General features: G+C 42.1%; 1 protein-coding gene across 1 annotated transcript; it reads right to left on the bottom strand.

Annotated features, from left to right (window-relative positions):
- Positions 1 to 5,054: 5,054 nt before the first annotated feature.
- On the bottom strand, positions 5,055 to 7,923 carry LOC127002679 (uncharacterized). The gene is made up of 4 exons (XM_050868740.1): positions 7,765 to 7,923; positions 6,935 to 7,186; positions 6,272 to 6,447; positions 5,055 to 5,662 (listed from the first exon to the last, which is right to left on the bottom strand). Exons 1-4 carry the CDS (start codon positions 7,897 to 7,899, stop codon positions 5,485 to 5,487), a joined length of 741 nt encoding a protein of 246 aa, XP_050724697.1. The 5' UTR covers positions 7,900 to 7,923; the 3' UTR covers positions 5,055 to 5,484.
- Between the last annotated feature and the right edge of the window lie 12,000 nt (positions 7,924 to 19,923).

Consider the following 19,923-nt stretch of genomic DNA (forward strand, 5'->3'; position numbering starts at 1 on the left):
GTGTGTTGCTGCTTTATTTTGTTGATATATTTGACCATCACGGGCACTGCGCTGTGTGTGTGTGTGTGTGTGTGTGTGTGTGTGTGTTGCACCGTACCGTCGGCTTTCCTCTTCTGTATGTCTGGTTCCCGCACCGCCCCAGCCGCTCCCCGCCCTCGTGTTCCCGGTGAAGGCGGCGGCGGGGCGGGTGGGCACGGCGGGGAACATGTCACGTCCCCCAGCCCGCCGGCGGCGTTGGGTGGCCACGGGGGTCCGGGCGTCCAGTCTGCAGGGCGCCCCGGCTTTCCCCTCTCTCCGCCCTTCACGACTTATTGACTCGTGGGTTTAGGCGGCGCAACAATCAGGGTTTGCCGCGCCCTCTAGGATTATTAACTGTCTGGTTCACAAGGCGTTCACTAGCTAAGAGTTCACAGTAATGCATGATAACGTTCTGCACGTCACCGCTTGTCGTCCAAGTGCACCCGCGCTGACCAAGTTGCCATAATGCTCACCCCCACGGCCGCGGCTGCCACCAGGGTCCTCCTCTCCGTCTGCTCTTCAGGTTGTCCTCAGTTAAGACATTTTCACGGAGATGTTGGTTGTGATGAATTAGTTATGCTGAGAATTGTCATATTTATTACAAGGTGTCTGTGTGGGGTTATCGCTGCGGTGTTTATGTAAAATGTTCTATCGGGTTTAAAGATGCCTTCACCAGTACTTCCAGGGATGTTACCGCTGGTGAAAAGTTACAATGCCCTCGACGGAATGACGCAACAACTGCAGCTCAGAATTATTTACCGAAAAGAAAACAAAGCAAAAAAGATATATTTTTGACAGAGGAGAACCTTAAAACGAGTGGCAGCCAGGCCTCGTCTCCTTCCCTAGTAGGCTAATGTGTTGCGTTGTGTTGTGTTGTCGCGGGCACGCCCAAGACGGCAAGGCAATGCTGTGAGTGTGTGTGTGTGTGTGTGTGTGTGTGTGAGCTGTGACGAGCCGGCGACTCACCCCCCAAGAGAACAATGCTCCATCCTTCCTTCCTCCCCAACCTTCCCTTCCTCGCTCCCCTTTTCCCCTTTCCTCCCTCCTCCTCCTCCTCCTCCCTCTGCGCCCCTCTCCCCCTTCAGGACCAGAGCTGCCACGTAGGGAAATGTACATAACTGGTTCTTTAGAGACACTGACATCCATTAATTTATTATTTTATTTATTTGATCCATTAGGGTTATCTTTTTTTTCTTGTCCATCCTCCCCTCTTTTCCCCTTTTTCTCTCCCTCCTCCCCTCCCTCCCCCCTCCCACCCCCAATTACCTTCCTCCCTGTACCTTAACAACCTCATTACTCCTACGTGTCATTATTAATAGTAAACTAATAATTAGCTTTAGGTCATTTTTTTCTAACTTCCGTGTGGCGTGTTTGACTCCAGCGTGGATGATGTTTATTCCATATTTGTTTTTTGTTTTTACTTCACCTTTTTTTTTTTTTAAGTGTGTGTGTCAGAGCCGTGTGTTTGGTGTGATGTATTTGTAATAAAATGTTTATGTTAACGTGCGTGTGTTTCTTTTGTCACTCCGTCCTGCGTTAGTGTGTGTGTGTGTGTGTGTGTGTGTGTGTGTGTGTGTGTGTGTGTGTGTGTGTGTGTGTGTGTGTGTGTGTGTGTGTTTTGTCACTGTCCTGCGTTGGTGTGTGTGCTTGTGTGTGTGTGTGTGTGTGTGTGTGTGTGTGTGTGTGTGTGTGTGTGTGTGTGTTTGCTTTGTTACTCTGTCCTGCGTTAGTGTGTGTGCTTGTGTGTGTGTGTGTGTGTGTGTGTGTGAGTGTCTGGGTAAGTACACAATCACCATTCTTGGGTCTAACTCACTAACGCACCTCACAGAGCGCACTCCACTGAATGAGAGAGAACTACACCCAACGTCACTGAAGCAGAAGCAGGAAATCAGACACAAAAAAGAGAAGTAGAGGCTAAAGCAGGCACTCCAGCACTCCAAAAAAGATAAAAGCAAAGTATAGAAGTACCACCACCAACACCACCAGACAAAGTAGACAGAGGATGAAGTTCAGGAGGAAACAAAAGAGGAGGTAAAAATAACGTAGATGCAGAAACAGTAGGAGTAGTAGTAGTAGTAGTAATAGTAGCGAGCAGCGAGTAGCGGGCTTTTTTATTATTGTTTCCTTTTTTATGTGCCCTTGAGCTGTCTCCTTTGTTGTAAAAAAAAAGTAGTAGTAGTAGTAGTAGTAGTAGTAGTAGAACGTTGAAAATTATGTAATAGCACACATAGGAACATCTTAAGTAGGAGCTATAGACACAATGAAACCAGAAATAGAGGTTTGAGAAGAATCATTATACCAGAAAGCAGAAAAAAAGAGAAGGAACAGATGTATTAAAACACTAGCGATGAAGATGAAGAGAGTAAGAGAAAAATTATGAATAAGACGACGAAGAAGAGTGCATAGGAGGGAACAAGGACACGTCAACACACAACGAAAGGGAAGTAAGTATAACCACCAGGTGAGTCCACGTTTACCTGTAGTCAACCATCACGGCAGGTGTCTACGAAGATGAGCAAGTATTCAGGTGTTTCTCATTAGGCTATGCTACTTACTAATCTCTGGTCACGTTAGCTTCGAAACTCAGCCTTGCCTACTCAGAGGAAAAACAAAAATAACAACAAAAACATATAAAAAAACCCACTAAATGTATATAAGTTAGTCTTTCCCATTAGAGGGCGTGGCTTGTTTGCGGATTAGCCAGTTATATGCACGCCGTGAAGAAGGGGGCGGGGCTTATTTCCATAGCTAAGGTGGACAGAGTGTAATATAATTTTTTTAGAGAAGACTGAAGTGGTTAGGAAAGTTATATATGTGTTTTTTAGGAGGGAAGAAAAGAAGAATGAAAAGAGATGTAAAAGACATACTAAACTACAAGGAAAAAATAAACCCTTGTGACAAAAAAAAAGCGACTTAAAAGGTTAGGAAAGAGATAGGTATGTGCAGGATGGAAGGAGAACGAAAGGATCTAAACTAAAAAGAAAAAATAAACCTTTGGAACAGGAGGTAAAGCGATAAATGCGTGTAGAAGGGAAGAAAAGGAGAATGAGAAGAGATACGAACGATAAACTAAAGTAAAATTGAAATATAAATCATTGTAACAGGAGGAATGGGGACTCATGAGCATAGGGAAGTTCAATATGGGAAGGAAAAAGGGATAGAAACGATTAACTAAAGTAAATTTGAAATATAAATCATTGTAACAGGAGGAATGGGGACTCAAGAGCATAGGAAAGTTCAATATGGGAAGGAAAAGGACAGTGAAAAGGATAGAAACGATTAACTAAAGTAAATTTGAAATATAAATCATTGTAACAGGAGGAATGGCGACTCAAGAGCATAGGAAAGTTCAATATGGGAAGAAAAAGGAGAGTGAATAGGGATAAAAACGATGAACTAAATCAAATTGAAAGATAAACCATTGTAACAGGATGAAAAGCGACTCAAGAGCATAGGAAAGTTCAATATGGGAAGAAAAAGGAGAGTGAAAAGGGATAGAAACGATGAACTAAATTAAAATTAAAATATAAACCATTGTAACAGGAGGAATGGGGACTCAAGAGCATAGGAAAGCTCAATTTGGGAAGAAAAAGGAGAGTGAAAAGGGATAGAAACGATGAACTAAATCAAATTGAAATATACACCATTGTAACAGGAGGAATGGGGACTCAAGAGCATAGGAAAGTTCAATATGGGAAGAAAAAGGAGAGTGAAAAGGGATAGAAATGATGAACTAAATCAAATTGAAACCATAAACCTTTGTAACAGGTGGAAAAATTACTTCATAGGTTACGAAAGTGATAGATGAGCGTAGAAGGGAAGAAAAGGGGCACGAAAAGCGATATAAACAGTAAACTAAACTACAAGGAAGAAATGCAAGTCTTTGTAACAGGAGGAAAGGCGATTTATGAAGTTAGGAAAGAATTATATGAGTGTGGAAGAGAAGAGACATAAACGGTAACCTAAACTACAAGGAAGAAATATAAGCCTTTGTAACAGTAGGAAAAGCGATTAAAGAAGTTAGGAAAATATTATATGAGTGTAGGAGAGAAGAGACATCAACGGTAACCTAAACTACAAGGAAGAAATATAAGCCTTTGTAACAGGAGGAAAGGCGATTTAAGAAGTTAGGAAAATATTATATGAGTGTAGGAGAGAAGAGACATAAACGGTAATCTAAACTACAAGGAAAAAAATAAGTCCTTGCAACAGTAGGAAAAGCAAGGTGTAAGGTGTCGATGTGAACCCAAAACTTAACGAAATCGCAACAAAACGAAAGGGGCTATTACACTGGGCAAATTTTCCGTGGATCTTCAGTCAAACCACGATTTCCGCTGGGGTGGTTCTCATTTGTTTCCTGTTATTGATGCTGATGATGATGGAGAGTAATACCGTCGTCCTTCGTTGGAATCTATCGTTGCTTTGGAAGATCGTGGACACGTCAGAAAACCACAGAAATATGAGAACCACGCCAGCGGAAATCGTGGTTTGACTGAAGATCCACGGAAAATTTGCCCAGTGTAATAGCCCCTTAATGAGGATGCCTTCACAGCGGAAACCATTTGTAAGGCACTGGTCTATAGGTACTATGTATATGGAGATGTGTGGAACGTATAGTGGAATTCCTGCCCAATTTCGTGTCACAACATTTATACTCTATTCACTTTAGCTGCGAAAATAAGCCCCTCCCCCTTCTCCACTAAGTGTCTTCCATTGGTTAATCCACAGCCAAGCCACGCCCCCTCTCTAACTAAGGCTGCTTCTGATTGGTCGATGCTAGAAAAGGTTAATCTTATTGGTGGATGATTTGCTGTTGTGGGTGTGGCCTATTTGCCAAGTTAGCGTGAACAGGATATAGGTGAGGTCAGACTGTTCGGGCGTCGTCAGCTGAGCAGGAATCGAACCATGAATTTCCACATATTTCCACGCACATAATACCTACATACCAGTGTCTTATAAAGTTCAGTCCTTGTTGAAACCTCACGTCCTGATCCTTCGTGCATTCAAGGCCTAAAAAGAAAGACTCGATTCCGTTCATGTGTGAGTATGTATATAAAGAGAGGGAAAACATACATCACGGGACAACCACAGACAGGGAGGTAGCCATGACCCACCTGTGTGTCGTTGCCGAAACTACAATAAGACAGACAGAGACAGAGATTCAAGACCTACAAAATTAGTTCACTGGGATACATTTTCTTCGTCGGCTTCTTTTTCATCTTTCTTCTTCTTCGGAATCTCCTCCTGCTCCTCCTTTTTCTTCTTGTTAAGTTTTTGTTTCTTCTTGTATTTTTCTTGTTTTTCTTCATCCTCATCATCTTCAGCCTCCTCCTCATCTTCTTGCTTTTCTTTTCGTTTCCTTCTTTTTCTTGTTTTTCTTCTCCCCTTCACTAAAAAACACTTCACCAACCCTACCCTTCCATCTTTCATCTCCCCTTCAAGAACACATCACTGGTCCTCCTTCTCCTACTGCTTCTCCTCCACCTGCATGGCCTCAAGGAGCTGCTTGGCCGGGACGGGACACCTGCCGTAGACCTTAGCACAGGTGGAGGCGGCGTCTTCGGCTGTCTTGCCCACCCATGCGGCCTGGTAGTACTTGCCCCGCCAGGATGTAGGAGCTCGATCGGCCTGCTTGTCCTCGGGGCTGCAGTGGATAGGACAAGAGATGAGGATAGGGATAGAGGAGGAGAGTGAGGGAAAGATGATGGAGTTGAAGGATTATCTTGTCCCTTAATTGATCTTCCATTCGTTATTTTGTTCTTTCATTTATTTACTGTTCTTTTTGTTCTTGCATTTCTCTTTTAATTCTTTCCTTCCTTCAGTTAAGAGTGGCCAGGATAGGGATAGAGAAGATGGGATGAAGGGATTAGCTTGCCACGTATTTAATCTTGTATTCATTATTCTATTCTCCCATGCATTCATTTTCCTTTTTATTCATGCATTCCTCTTTTCATTCCTTCAGTTATTCATATAGGATAGGGACAAACGGAGAGAGTGTGAGTGAAAGAAGATGGAATGAAAGGAATATCTTACCACTCATTCAGTCTTTCATTCATTATTCTATTCATTCATTCATTCATACATTCATCCACTCACCTTTTCCGTTCTTCATTCACTCTACTCCTTCCTACATTCACTCACCGACTTTCCTCTTTCATCACACCCTTACTCTTTTACTCACATATGCACATACTCCTTCCTCACCTTTACTCACACACATGCTCTTTCCCTCTCTCTTGTTTCCTGCTCTCACCTGAAGGCCGCCATGATGGACCTCTCGTCTTCGGTAAGGGTGTGTGTGGAGGCGCCGGCCAGCTCACACACGGCCCGCATCACGCATCCGCTCTGGTCCAGGCCACCGATCACCTCGAAGTACTGCTTGTCCCCGCGCACGGCCACCACTCCCTCAGACCCGCTCTCGCTCACCCCCTGTAGATGTCAAGGGAGGGTAATGAGAAGTGACGTCAAATGCACAGAAACGCTTTTAGAATCAGCCTGAGGGAACTATAGGTTGTTAGAGACCTAGAAATTTGCTCATGAGGACGAAATCAGGGAAAGAAGTATCACGGAACATACACTTAAAAGGAAACAACAAAACCCTTCGCAAAATAAACAAAGGAAAGATGAAAGTGGAAAGCGACAATGAAAAAAACACGCAGCATTCACTCGAAGGAAACAATAAAACAGACAACTCAAGCCAAGAAAGATAATACAAAAGGAAAGAGGGTATGCTAGTGTTAATTCTTGTTGGCATTATTTCATTCGTATCGTCTTGTCGATCCCACCGCTGCCACCACATAGTAACGGTGTGCTTGCTGGTATGAGCGGGAATAATAAGAGATATTTCACCCCTGCTTACCCCTGCAAACACTGTTATAAGGCAATAAAACACAAAATCTAGCCAATTATTGCTCACCGACACATCCCGGCGGCCTCTGTAGCTGTAGTCACCGAAGCTGGAGGCTGGAACGATGTAAAAGGCAGCGGGGCCCGGGGAAGCCAGCGGGAGGGGATGAGGGGCGTAATAGGATTGGGGCGGGGGGGCGTAGGCGGGTATTTGCTGCCGGTAGTAATTGTCCTCGCCCGAGTCGTCGAGATCAACGAGGGAGCCGAGGCCGCTGTTACTGACCTTCTCCTTGAGTTTGGAGAGCCCCACGTACTTAAGAACCTGCGAGGGGAAGGTCTTAATGAGAGAAAGGGGAGGGGAGGGGCTGAATGGGTGAAGGGGAGGGGCTTCATCGGGGAAAGGGGAGGGGCCTATATGCAAAGTTAGGTGAACAGTGTAAGGTAGTTTTTTTAGAAAGAAGACTGAAGAGGTTAGGTTAGTGGAATATGTGTATAGAAGGGAAGAAAAAGTAGTGATTTTCGTAGTGGTGAACAGTGTAATCCAGTTTATAGAAAAATGTCTGTAGAGGTTAGGTAAGTGATATGCGTTTAGACGGGAAGAAAAGATGGAGATGGGTGGAGGGGCGTATTTTCGAAGTAAAGAAGAATGATGCATTTTTTTTTAGAAAGGAGAATGAAGAGGTTAGATATGCTGTATGTGTGTAGAAGGGAAGGAAAAACAGAGGAGGGGAATCATATCGCACAACAAAGTCCAGAATTAATTAAAAACCAAAGTAACAAGTGGCGGCTAGGTCAACATCTGCATATATCTCTTGACGGCGACTCTTCCTTAACCCCATAAAAGAAATAAAGGAAATAGCCGTGAATGGCACACAACACTCAGCCTACATAGCTACCCACCTTCAGGGCAGCGAGGCCCCCGACGGAGGCCACGGCGGGCAGGGCGGCAAGGGCAAACTTGGTGGCTTGGGTTTGTGGCGTCACCAGCACCGCCACCACCACCGCCGCCCACAGGAACGTTTTCGCTGGCTGCATTCTGGGAGGGAGAGAAAAAGAGTACTTGGTGAGGTGGTACATAGTTTTAAGACCCAAACAGACAGACAGAAAGAAGGAAAACTAAGACGAGGAATAGAACGGTACCGGGAATAGAGAACGAGGATATGGAAGAGAAGGAGGAGGAAGAAAAAGAAAAAGGGAAGGAAATGGGATGGAGGAACAGAGGAAAAATAAAGTGTTGGAGAGAGAGGGGGAGGAAACGAAGGATCAGTGGAGTGAAAAAGTCCCTCCACTCACGACTTCTTTTTTAGTATTATGTTGATTGACGGTTATTATAAGAAATCATAATCGTAGAAACGAATATTAAAGCGTAGGACGAAAATTATTCATATGTATGGGTGATTATTTCTCTCAACGCCTCCAAAAATAAAAATAACGTTACGTCAGGCAGCCCAACCTTACGAAACACCGAATTATGCTTTGAAAAGATCGTAAACACTTCCTTTTATATATTCCATTGGTCTTATAAAAGCAGAGATCCCTTACCCAGCACATGTAATCAGGAGCAATCTCAAACGTGTGACAACCCAACCTTACGAAACACCGAATTATGCTTTGAAAAGATCGTAAACACTTCCTTTTTATATATTCCATTGGTCTTATAGAAGCAGAGAGACACCTTTCCCAGTACACGTAATCTGGAATAACCCTACGTATGGCAACCCAACCTTACGAAACACCGAATTATGCTTTGAAAAGATCGTAAACACTTCCTTTTTATATATTCCATTGGTCTTATAGAAGGAGAGACACCTTTCCCAGTACATGTAATCACACTGATGGCTTCCACACATTAATAAACCCTTTTTCAATCTTGTAATTATAATCACTTTGCTTTACTTGCCTCGAAAATTGGATATTATCAAACATCTACCTTCTCCTTCTCCCAACGAAAAAACGAAGGAAATACGCACCATGGCAATGCATAAACGGTTTAGCAACACAATCAATAAAATAATTGACAGTAAAATTATTGGATGGTTGTTCCCTTGAGCCTTTAGAAGTATAGATAGATAGTTTATATGGATAATTGATTTAAGTAGTTAGTATATGTTTTCCATCGAGTGTCAGTGTTAACATTGTGACCTGGCGCTTCACTTGTAAGTAAAAGACTCACTTGTCATCAATACGTTTCTCTGCTCTCGAAACATCCTACAAAGGGGAATATATGAAGGCACAAAGTAGTGGATATTCAAAGGGGGCAACCAGCACCCTGAGGTAACCAATGGCAACGCTTTCCCGCCGCGCAGCCAGCCAATCACCGCCCTCCTTCCATCAGGCTGCCGCGCGGTGTTATTGTGACAGTGGTGTAATTAAAATTATTCCTACTTTTTACCGAACTTCACCGTTTCCGAGGCTTGCACTGACCCACGCGATCACTGACAAAGATGTAAGTACTTCCTCCAGCATCTGGGATCGTTAGTAAGCGGTAGGAGGTTAAGAAACAGGTAGAAAATACGAATATGATGTTTGTTGACAGAAGCGAGTCGAATGTACATAGCTTCATTTTTCCTTCGTCTCAATAATTAATTAAAGTTTGCACTGACCCACAAGCATACTAACGACGATGTAAGTACTTCCGTCACTTCCTGGGATCAATAAGAGGTACTGGGAGGTTAAAAAAAGGGAGGTAATTCACGATTCTGTTCCTCATGTGGTCAGAAATGGTTATATCGACAGGTTGGACCCATCCTAGCCTCGATTTTTTTCTCATATCCCATTTTCTTTGTGTTTTTAAGGCTTTCATTGACCTACACGCTTGCTAACTGATAAATAAGTACTTCCATCACCACTTGGGGATAACTTTTACGTGCTGACAGCTAATAATAAGGTTAGAATACACATTATTGCGCTGTGTTGTCAGGAAAAGTTCTCAAATCATTTCCTGTATCCTGTATCCTGTCCTATGTATCCAGTTTATCACCGACCTTCCTTATATCCCATTTTCTCGTGTTTTAAGGCTTGTACTGACCCACAAGCTTATTAACTAATATTTAAGTAGTTCTATCCATTTTATCACCGATCTTCCTTATATCCCATTTTCTAGTGTTTTAAGGCTTGTACTGACCCACAAGCTTACTAACTAATATTTAAGTAGTTCGATCACCTCTTGGGATCACTATTACGAGCTGGCAGTGAATAATAGGGGTTGGAATATAAGGTTTTGCTTAGTGTGGGTGACGGGTGATGGGCTAGGCTACGTAAGAAGAGCAATGCATTTTCTTTCGTCAGATGGAAGGCGTTGTATTTCCTATTGTATTTTTTTTCTTTTTTATGCCATTAAGCTGCCTCCTTTACTTTTAAAAATATATACGCGGGAAGGCTATGCACGTGTTTTTTTTTTCGTATTGTGATTTTTTTCTTCGTTAATTGGACACTGGAGGAGGATTGAAGGATTGCAAGTATGTAGCCTCTCTCTCTCTCTCTCTCTCTCTCTCTCTCTCTCTCTCTCTCTCTCTCTCTCTCTCTCTCTCTCGTATCCTACTCCATTCCCCATATTCTCTCATTTTTATCCCTTCAATTTTCCTTCATCCTTTTCCTTATCTTTTCCTCCTTTCATAAATTTCCTCGTCCCTCATCTTACACACACACACACACACACACACACACACACACCGCCACCCTTACCTAGTCTAATCTTACGTCGATGATCATTTTGCAATATCTTACGACGAGAGGCTATAGCAAGATATTATAAACCGCATAGGCTAAAGCTGCGCCTGGCCTCAGTGGTCATCTGCGTTACATTGTTCCTTTTGGCTTTGAAATTATATATGCCGATGAAATTTTAGTTTTGATGGTTCTTCATTCACTGTCGAGAAAAGTTAAATAATGGCGGTTTATCTGATAATACGGCATAGATCAGTAGTAAACAGACTTAAGAAGATAGACAAAATATTTCTAAACGGGGTACTATTAAATTTTCTCTTTGTCTTTCTGTTATATTCTGTTCTAATTGTCTTTCTTCTTCGCATGTGACGTAATTGTAGAATGTATATAACTGGACAACACCACTTTAGTTTCTTATATTCATTAAAAAAATCATAAAACAAGTGACGTTCTGATTATCGCATATGACGTAATTGCAGATAAAATGTATTTAGTCTATCTGGACAACACCAATTTAGTTTCTTATTACTTTCTTCATTAAAATATCATAAAGCAAGTGACGTTCTGATTAAGTAAGGTGAATAGTTGTCCTGTGCCTTCGTATATACAACGTAACGAACTTTATTCACTATTTACTTCACTTTTTATTCACTAACTCATTCATGCAAAGGACAAACTGCACCACCTCTTCACCCATAATTACCTTACCTGTCCGCTAAGGTATGAAGGTTTAGCATCTTAATACACACATTACTTATTTAATATCAAGCTTAATAAAGGATAACTTATCAATTATCGAATGTACTATAATACCTATGTTTGCTAATGCTTTTGAGGCGAATTGAAATAGTAACGATACTCTCTCTCTCTCTCTCTCTCTCTCTCTCTCTCTCTCTCTCTCTCTCTCTCTCTCTCTCACCTTGCTGTGTCAGACGGTGAAGGGCCAAGGAGTGAACTTGGTGTTGTGGGCAGCGGTCATCTTTATATACCTGCCCATATCAACACACACACACACACACACACACACAGGTTATCCTTCCCCCCCATTTTACCTCTGCTTCCCCTTCTCCTCCTCCTCCCCCTCCTCCTCCAACTCCTCCTCCTCCTCCTCCTTTTTCTCCCCTTCCACTTTTTTTCATTTGGTCTTCCCCGCCAGCCTCCAAAAATGCTTCTCTTCCGGCTCTTCTCCTCCTCCTCTTCCTCCTCCTCCTCCTCCTCCTCCCTCTCTTATCTCCACACCTCTTCAATAGCCCTCTCATTTCTGCTTCCCTCCCTCTCGCCAAACTTTTCTTCTCTCATTTTTTCCTTTTATTTTGCTATTTACTTTTCCTCTGTCAATTACTTTTATTTTATCCCTCTCTCACCTTTTCTTCCATTCCCCTTTTTTGCTCTTCCCTTTTTCTTGTTTTCCATATAGTATTTTCCAGTCAGTATTTATTTTCTTCCTCTGGCTTCTCCTCTTTCTCCTACCAGCTATTATAACCCCTGTACTACTACTACTACTACTACTACTACTATTGTGGAGCAGTTACTTTTTTTCTTTTTTTCTTTTTCCTTTTTTTTCCCAAGCCGGATTTGGAGTCCTTTTATCCTTCACTTCTTTCCTTCATTTCCCCCCCCCCCCCCCCCTTTTATTGTTCCCTCTTTCACATGTCTGGGAAGGTTAAGGGGAGGAAAGAGAGGTAGGAAAAGGTGATGGTGAGGATGGGGGGGGAGGGGGGGGGAGGTGATAGTAGTAGTAGTAGTAGTAGTAGTTATAGTTATAGTTATAGGCGTAGTAGTAGTAGTAGTAGTTATAGAAGCAGTAGTAATGATAAGTTGTATGCTTCTTCTTCTTCTTCTTCTTCTTCTTCTTATAGTTATCATTATTGTTATTGATATAGTTGTTGTTATTAGGTGCTGTTGTCTTCACCTTTCCCCCCCCCCAAAAGCGAGCCACACGGCAGAGTTACGCAAAGAGACAAAACTTTCTTCGGACCCCCAGACAAACAGACAGACCCCACTGAGTTAGGAGGCTTCAGGGCCACTGCGAAGGAAAGACGTCTGTTTTCCCGGAAGGGCCGCCGCGGGGAAGGGAGGAGGAGGGCGCGAGGGAACAGATGAACAGGAGGTGGAGGAGAAGGCTGGATGGCGGCTGGGAAAGGAAAGCCAATGAAAGCAGAAAGTCCTTGAGGTGGTCGGTCGTCAGCATTTCCTTGATGTAGCGACTCTTAGCCTTACCTGATGTGTTACCTGTAGACACCTGATGAGCTTGGTATGAAGGTGGATGAGTGGAAGGAGGGAGGGAGGTAGGGGCTAACTGATGTACGGGATGACCAACAAAAAGGGGATTCTAAGGGGAAATAATGTATGGTGTTTGTATAATGCTTCCTCGCTGATGCCTTCGTTCTATGACTGACTGACTAGCTTAATATATGAGTGAATTGACAGGCTGAGTGGATGGGTGGATGAAGGGATGGATGTATGGGTGGTTAACTGACGGGTTGGATTACTGAGTGACTGGCTTGCTTAATATGTGTGTGGCTGAATGGCTGACTGAGATAAATGGATTAGACTGATAACTGGATTGCTTGGGTTAGAGGGTGGCTGCTTGGGTGTCTGGATTTGTGGGTAGCTGTCTGTCTGTCTGTCTATCTTCCTGTCAGTTTGTCTGTCTCCCTGTCTCATCTATGTTTTAAGTGTCTGTCGCGATCTGTTTATCTATCTATCTATCTATGTGTTTGTCTTTTTGTCAGTCTGTCTAACTTCCTCTCTCATGTGTTTGTATAAGTCTCTGCCTCGATCTGTCTATCTATCTATCTATTTATCTACTATTTTACAGCAAAGAAAAAAAACACAACACAAAAAAACCCACTATACGCTGCTCTATTTATCTATCAATCTATATATCTATCTATGTCTGTCTGTTTGCCTGTCTGTCTGCGTCTGTCTCGGTCTGTTTCGGTCTCAATCACTCGTCTGCTCAGGTGAATGTGGGTCGACACGGCTTTTTGATTCAGTATGCATGTTGCCTTGCCATAACGAAACCAGATTAGCCCAGACAGGAAGAGAGAGAGAGAGAGAGAGAGAGAGAGAGAGAGAGAGAGAGAGAGAGATGGGTGGGTGATGATGGTGTTGGTTGATCAGCTAAACAAACGATCTGCATTCTTCCTTCCTTTTCCCCCCTCAAGCGTATTACTCCTCTTCCTCCTCCTCCTCCTCCTCCTCCTCCTCTTCTTCCTCCATATAATTCTCCATTTCCTCCTGCTCTTGTTTTTTTTCTTTTCATATTATTGCTGTTTTTTCATTTAATCCAGTAATTTGCCAACATGTTCAATTATTATCATTATTATTATTATTATTATTATTATTATTATTATTATTATTATTATTATTATTATTATTATTATTATTATTATTATTACTCTCGTGGCTTCAAACCGATGCTTCTATAATTTCTTTTCACTCTCTTGTTTTGCATTCGTCAATTAGTTCGTATATATTGATTTTCTTTTGTCCGATGCAGTTTTTGTTGTGTTTATGACGATGCAGATCAGGTCGTTTGAATTTTCTTAGCACGACGAAAGTTTTGAAGAAGGGCTCAGGACAGGAAGTAGAGAGAGAGAGAGAGAGAGAGAGAGAGAGAGAGAGAGAGAGAGAGAGAGAGAGAGAGAGAGAGAGAGAGAGAGAGAGAGAGAGAGAGAGAGAGAGAGAGAGAGAGAAGAGAAAGTAGGACAAGGAATAGAGAAACACGATATGGGTTAGGAGGAAAAGGGAGAGTAGGAGGAGGAGGGAAAAAACATGGAGAAAAGAGGAAAACAGTGGTGGGAGGGAAGGAAAATGAATGGAGAGAGAGAGAGAGAGAGAGAGAGAGAGAGAGAGAGAGAGAGAGAGAGAGAGAGAGAGAGAGAGAGAGAGAGGATATCCCGACATTCCTCCTCCCCATTTCCCTCCCTCTTCGTGGACAAGTTTTCCCTCCCGCGGCTCAAAATTTGGTGCCTCGGGGACTCCACACTTTCTCTCCGGGGAGGGGGGGGGCGGGTAAGAGAGAGAGAGAGAGAGAGAGAGACTGAGAGAGAGAGAGAGATTTGTGAGGGAGAGGATTTGGTAAGACTGCGTTTACTTCAAGGACGAATGAGGGTGTATTACGCGCTCTCTCTCTCACTCTCTCTCTCTCTCTCTCATAATGTTGATGTACTTTGATTATCACTAACTTCATTCTTTTTTATTGTATTTATTTTAATTTTATTTAATTTTATTTACATTATGGGATTATTATTATTTTTTTATATTACGTTAATGGAGGCAGTTCATGGAAAAAAAGCTTGTAAAACATCAGCCCAATAAAAGAGAACATAAGAAGGACTTCCAAACACTCCAACAGACAGTCAGTTTAGGTGAATATTAAACTCACTAAGACATTTCCGTTAGATTATGTTTCCTTATCTGAAGAGTAGATTTTTATAGTCGTTAATAACCACACGTGTTGTACTTTCCCTCTTTTTTTTACGGCTGTATTATGTAGCGTTTAATATTTCATTGTTTTCCTCTCTCACACACACACACACACACACACACACACACACACACACACATTCATGACTCAACGCGGGAAAAGATAAGCAGAGCCTATTATGATTGTCGGTAGATAGGACAACAAGAGAGAGAGAGAGAGAGAGAGAGAGAGAGAGAGAGAGAGAGAGAGAGAGAGAGAGAGAGAGAGAGAGAGAGAGAGAGAGAGAGAGAGAGAGAGAGAGAGAGAGAGCGCCTGTCTTGTAGTATTCAATTTTTAACCCATCTTCGCCTTTTTTTTCCTAAGTGTAATGTTACGTATTATACAGTGCACACAACCTTCTTTTCTTTTCTTTTTTTCTGCTGTTTCCGTTAGAGATCGCCACCGCTGATCTTCAATTTTCAGCTCTTCTCATGTACATCTTCCTCTGACACGCCAACCGCCTCCATTCCCCCCCCTATTTCACCACAGTCACGAATCTCATCTTTTCCTGTACGTCTTCATCTCCAGCATCCAGATATACCCAGCATCCCTTCTCACATGTCCAAACCATCATCTTGTCCTCTAGCACAGTGGTTCCCAACCTTTTCAAAGCCACGGACCAGTCAAGCAAGAGAAAAAAATTCTGCGGACTATTACCACCACAGGCACAGATCCAGGCATACACTGACATTTATATAGTCCAAATACATATTTCATTTTTTCGGTAATTTAAAATTCAATGGGACATTACCATGCAATGTAATGTTTCACATTATACAAAGTAAAGTGATAATAAAAGCTAAATTATTCAAATTGACGCCATGAGGGAAAAATACTACACTAACTACAGCACTTAGTACTGCAGTAGACATGGAAAAAACTAGCTGTCAAGGTGATAGATTCATGTACGGTACCTATTGCAAGGTCTACCAATACACCAAAACGTAATAGCTCATGTTTTACAAATGAAATTAGAAATCCATATATAAGCATATTAAATTATGAACAAAATAAAAAGTCACTTAAAGTAAAGCAATTTGGCGGACCAGCGAATCATAATCCGCGGACCGGCACCGGTCCGCGGACCAAAGGTTGTGAACCACTGCTCTATATGTAGCAGACTTCGCTCTAATTTTGTCTTTCCTCATCTTTCCCATCGAGAGGATCTAAGAGCCCTATTCTTAAATGTATCGGCCCCTCAGTCCGCCTGTTTGAAAAGCCTCAGGTAGAAGTTGCTTGGCTTTTCACGGACTGATTTGCGATCCTAGTGATAATTTAACATGACTTCTACAACCTCAAAGGGACAGTCATCCATGAAAACTCTGATAATCTTCCCTGTGACTTTGGAAATAGTCGTAAAGGGACCCCTAGACGTTTAAGAATATGGACATTAGCATCCTAAACTCTGCCACTTCCTTCTGTATTTCCTTCGTTTGGTTGAGTTGGTTGAGTAACCCTTAGAATACAACTTTCTCAGAGGCGGTATGTGAGAAAACGTTAGATTTGATGGGCAACACTGGCAATCAGGAAAATTATCGTTTGCTAAATTTTAGGGATGTATATTATGTTTCGGTCCGAGTAGTACTCGATTTACTCGGTTCTTGGATTTGAGTGAGTACTACTCGGTTTACTCGATTCTTGCAATTTAATTACCTGATCGATTAAATCCCAAAAAGTGCAAAATCAGCTTTCAAGGCAATCTTTATTGATTGATTTATTATTATTATCGTTATCGTTATCAGGGGCAGGGCTAACTGGATGAGGAATGCAGCGTCCTCAGCCTCCCTGAGCTGTCTTTCTTTATCTCTCCCTCCTATCCATACTTCTCTTTTGGGTGACCGAGATTTATCCCCCAGGGGCTCTGGTATATATATATATATATATATATATATATATATATATATATATATATATATATATATATATATATATATATATATATATATATATATATATATATATATATATATGAGGCACTCACTGTACACAACTGCTGACAGATGACAGAGTAATTAAAGCCAAAGTAATGAGCTTGGTGAGTCACATTATAGATCATCAGCCTTGGAAAGGAAACTCATAGTCGCAGTTGAAGCATAAATCATGCAGCGTTGGTGGCGTGGAATATGCCTATGAGCATTAATTAGCCGCCTCATATATACCTACCTACAGGTGTCTTACACTCATCTCCCCGCGACCTGCCTCGGGTTGAGTGGTGACTTGCTCTGCTCCGGCTGCTGCTGTGGAGTGCCAACTAGGTACTCTCTGCTTCTGTGGTGTTTTGTTTTACTTAATCATCATCAAAATCATTATCATAAGGTGACCATTTGTATGTGGTTCACTGACTCTGCTGCTTAGGGCATTAACTCAACAACACCAATTCACATAAGACCAAAGAATGCAACCTCATTAATATTATCGACGTTAAGTATTAACGAATGATCCTTGTATATTAGCCTAGTCCCCTGAATAGTGCTCAAAGGGCCAACGGTACGGAGATGAGCACAGCAGCCACGCGTAGCTATACCGGTACCGTATGCACCCAACTTTACCTGTACCTTGAATATTGATTAACCTAGACCGACTAATAAGAGATGTGGGTGTATTGATGGGGGCAGAAATGAGAGAGAGAGAGAGAGAGAGAGAGAGAGAGAGAGAGAGAGAGAGAGAGAGAGAGAGAGAGAGAGAGAGAGAGAGAGAGACTTCCATTACGTAAAATTATTCTGCTATTAGAAAAGTTACTCGCCTTTATCTCCTCCTCCTTTTGTTTTTCCTTTTCTTCCATTTCTTATATTTCTTCCCGTCTTACTCTCTCTCTCTCTCTCTCTCTCTCTCTCTCTCTCAACACATGGGACAATTTCTATGGACAAAATGAGCTCTTTCACAGGGACGGATTGCACCTTTCTCCCATCGGGGCAGCCAGACTCGGAAGGCTCCTCAACGAAGCAGTGCGTGTCATCCGAACAAAAAACGAGTCACGGCCACGTCCCTCCACCCGACCCGTGTAAATAGACGCCGTGCATCGCAACAAACCCGTAACCGTGATCCCGCAAGTACCACCACCTCTATTACTAAGCCTCTAGATAACTTAAAAATCCTTAGTTTCAATGCGCGTAGCCTAAGAAACAAATTTGATGAACTGAGATGTCTTGCTTTAACAGAAAATTTTGACATAATTGCTATAACCGAAACATTTATCGACACCAGAAATATTGATTTAAGTTCCGAATACAACATAGATGGCTACAGACTCTTCAACAAAGATCGTGTAAACCGTAGAGGCGGTGGCGTCGCCCTTTATGTCAAAAGCTATTTGCAACCCACTGACAAAACACCGGGAAACAGTAACGTTGAACATTTGTGCGTGCGAGTAAACATTGCAAAAGTCAACTTAAAGATATCTGTCACCTACAGACCTCCCGGGCAATCACTCGATGACGACCTTGAAATGTACAGCGTCTTAAGGCAGTCACTTAATAACAGCGACTCACTGATATTAGGAGACTTTAACCTCCCCATATCGACTGGGCGACACTGTCAGGTACAGAAGGCGAGTCACATAGAATGATCGAATTTCTAGAAGAAAATTATCTAAGCCAAATGGTTTCTGAGCCAACTCGACAAAATAATATACTCGACCTTGTTATAACGACCCAAGATAACCTAATCAGTAGTGTCACGGTAGGAGAACACCTCGGTTCTTGCGATCATAAATTAGTGCGCGTCGACATTAAAGCTCAATCATCAGTGACTGAAAATAAAGTAAAGGTGCCCAATTTCAAAAGAGCTAACTTCGTAGAAATCCGACACAAACTAACAGAAATACAACTATCAGATGACGGCAACGTAGAGGAAGCCTGGCTAAGCCTTAAAAATCACTTACTCACTCAGCAGAACACATTCGTCCCTTGTGCGAGAAGCGAATTAACACTAATAAAAGCCCACCGTGGTTTAATAGCGAAATTAAACAATCAATCAATGAGAGAAAATTGTTTTACAGGTTAAAGAAAGAACAAAGCACGCCCGAAAACATTAGACTTTATAATGATGCCAGGCGACGAGTAAAAAGACTAGTAGGTCAGGCAAAGCGTAGATACGAAGAAAATATTGCAGCCAACTGTAAAATAATCCGAAATCTTTCTTCAGTTACATAAACAACAGAAAGGCGATCAAAAGTGGTATTGGACCTTTAACAAACAGCGACGGTGCACTAGTGACTGACAGCCAACACATTGCAAACCTCTTAAACAATTACTTTTCCTCGGTGTTTAATACTAACAGTCTTCCTCTCGCTACCACCAACACCAGTACTATTGTAAATCTCGAGCATTCATTGCCTAATTTTGAAATAACAACCGATGAAGTCCTTAAAGCTCTCCATTCACTTAAAACAAATAAAAGTCCTGGACCTGACAAAGTATATCCAACTCTGCTGAAAGAAACAAAGAGCGAAATACTCTCCTCCCTCACAACCGTATTCAATATGTCCTTGCGACAAGGCATCGTCCCTTCAGATTGGAAAAAGGCTAACGTGACACCGATTTTCAAGAAAGGAGACAAAAAGTACCAGGTAATTACAGGCCCATTAGTCTAACTTCGGTTGTAGGTAAGCTACTTGAGGGCATAATTAGAGACAAAATTGTGAATTACCTTGAAAGCCACTCATTGATTGGGGACTCACAACATGGCTTCCGAAACAAAAGATCCTGCCTATCAAACCTATTAACCTTTTATAACGACCTCTTCACTGTTTATGACGTAACCAAATCACTGGACGTAGTCTATCTTGATTTCCAGAAAGCGTTTGATAAAGTCCCGCATCATAAATTACTTTACAAATTAAAGCAAATAGGTATTGACGGTCAAGTAAACCAATGGATCGCGAATTGGTTGAGCAACAGACAACAAAGAGTAGTGATTGA

Source organism: Eriocheir sinensis, chromosome 2 (genome assembly GCF_024679095.1).
Source record: "Eriocheir sinensis breed Jianghai 21 chromosome 2, ASM2467909v1, whole genome shotgun sequence".
NCBI classification, from domain to species: domain Eukaryota; kingdom Metazoa; phylum Arthropoda; class Malacostraca; order Decapoda; family Varunidae; genus Eriocheir; species Eriocheir sinensis.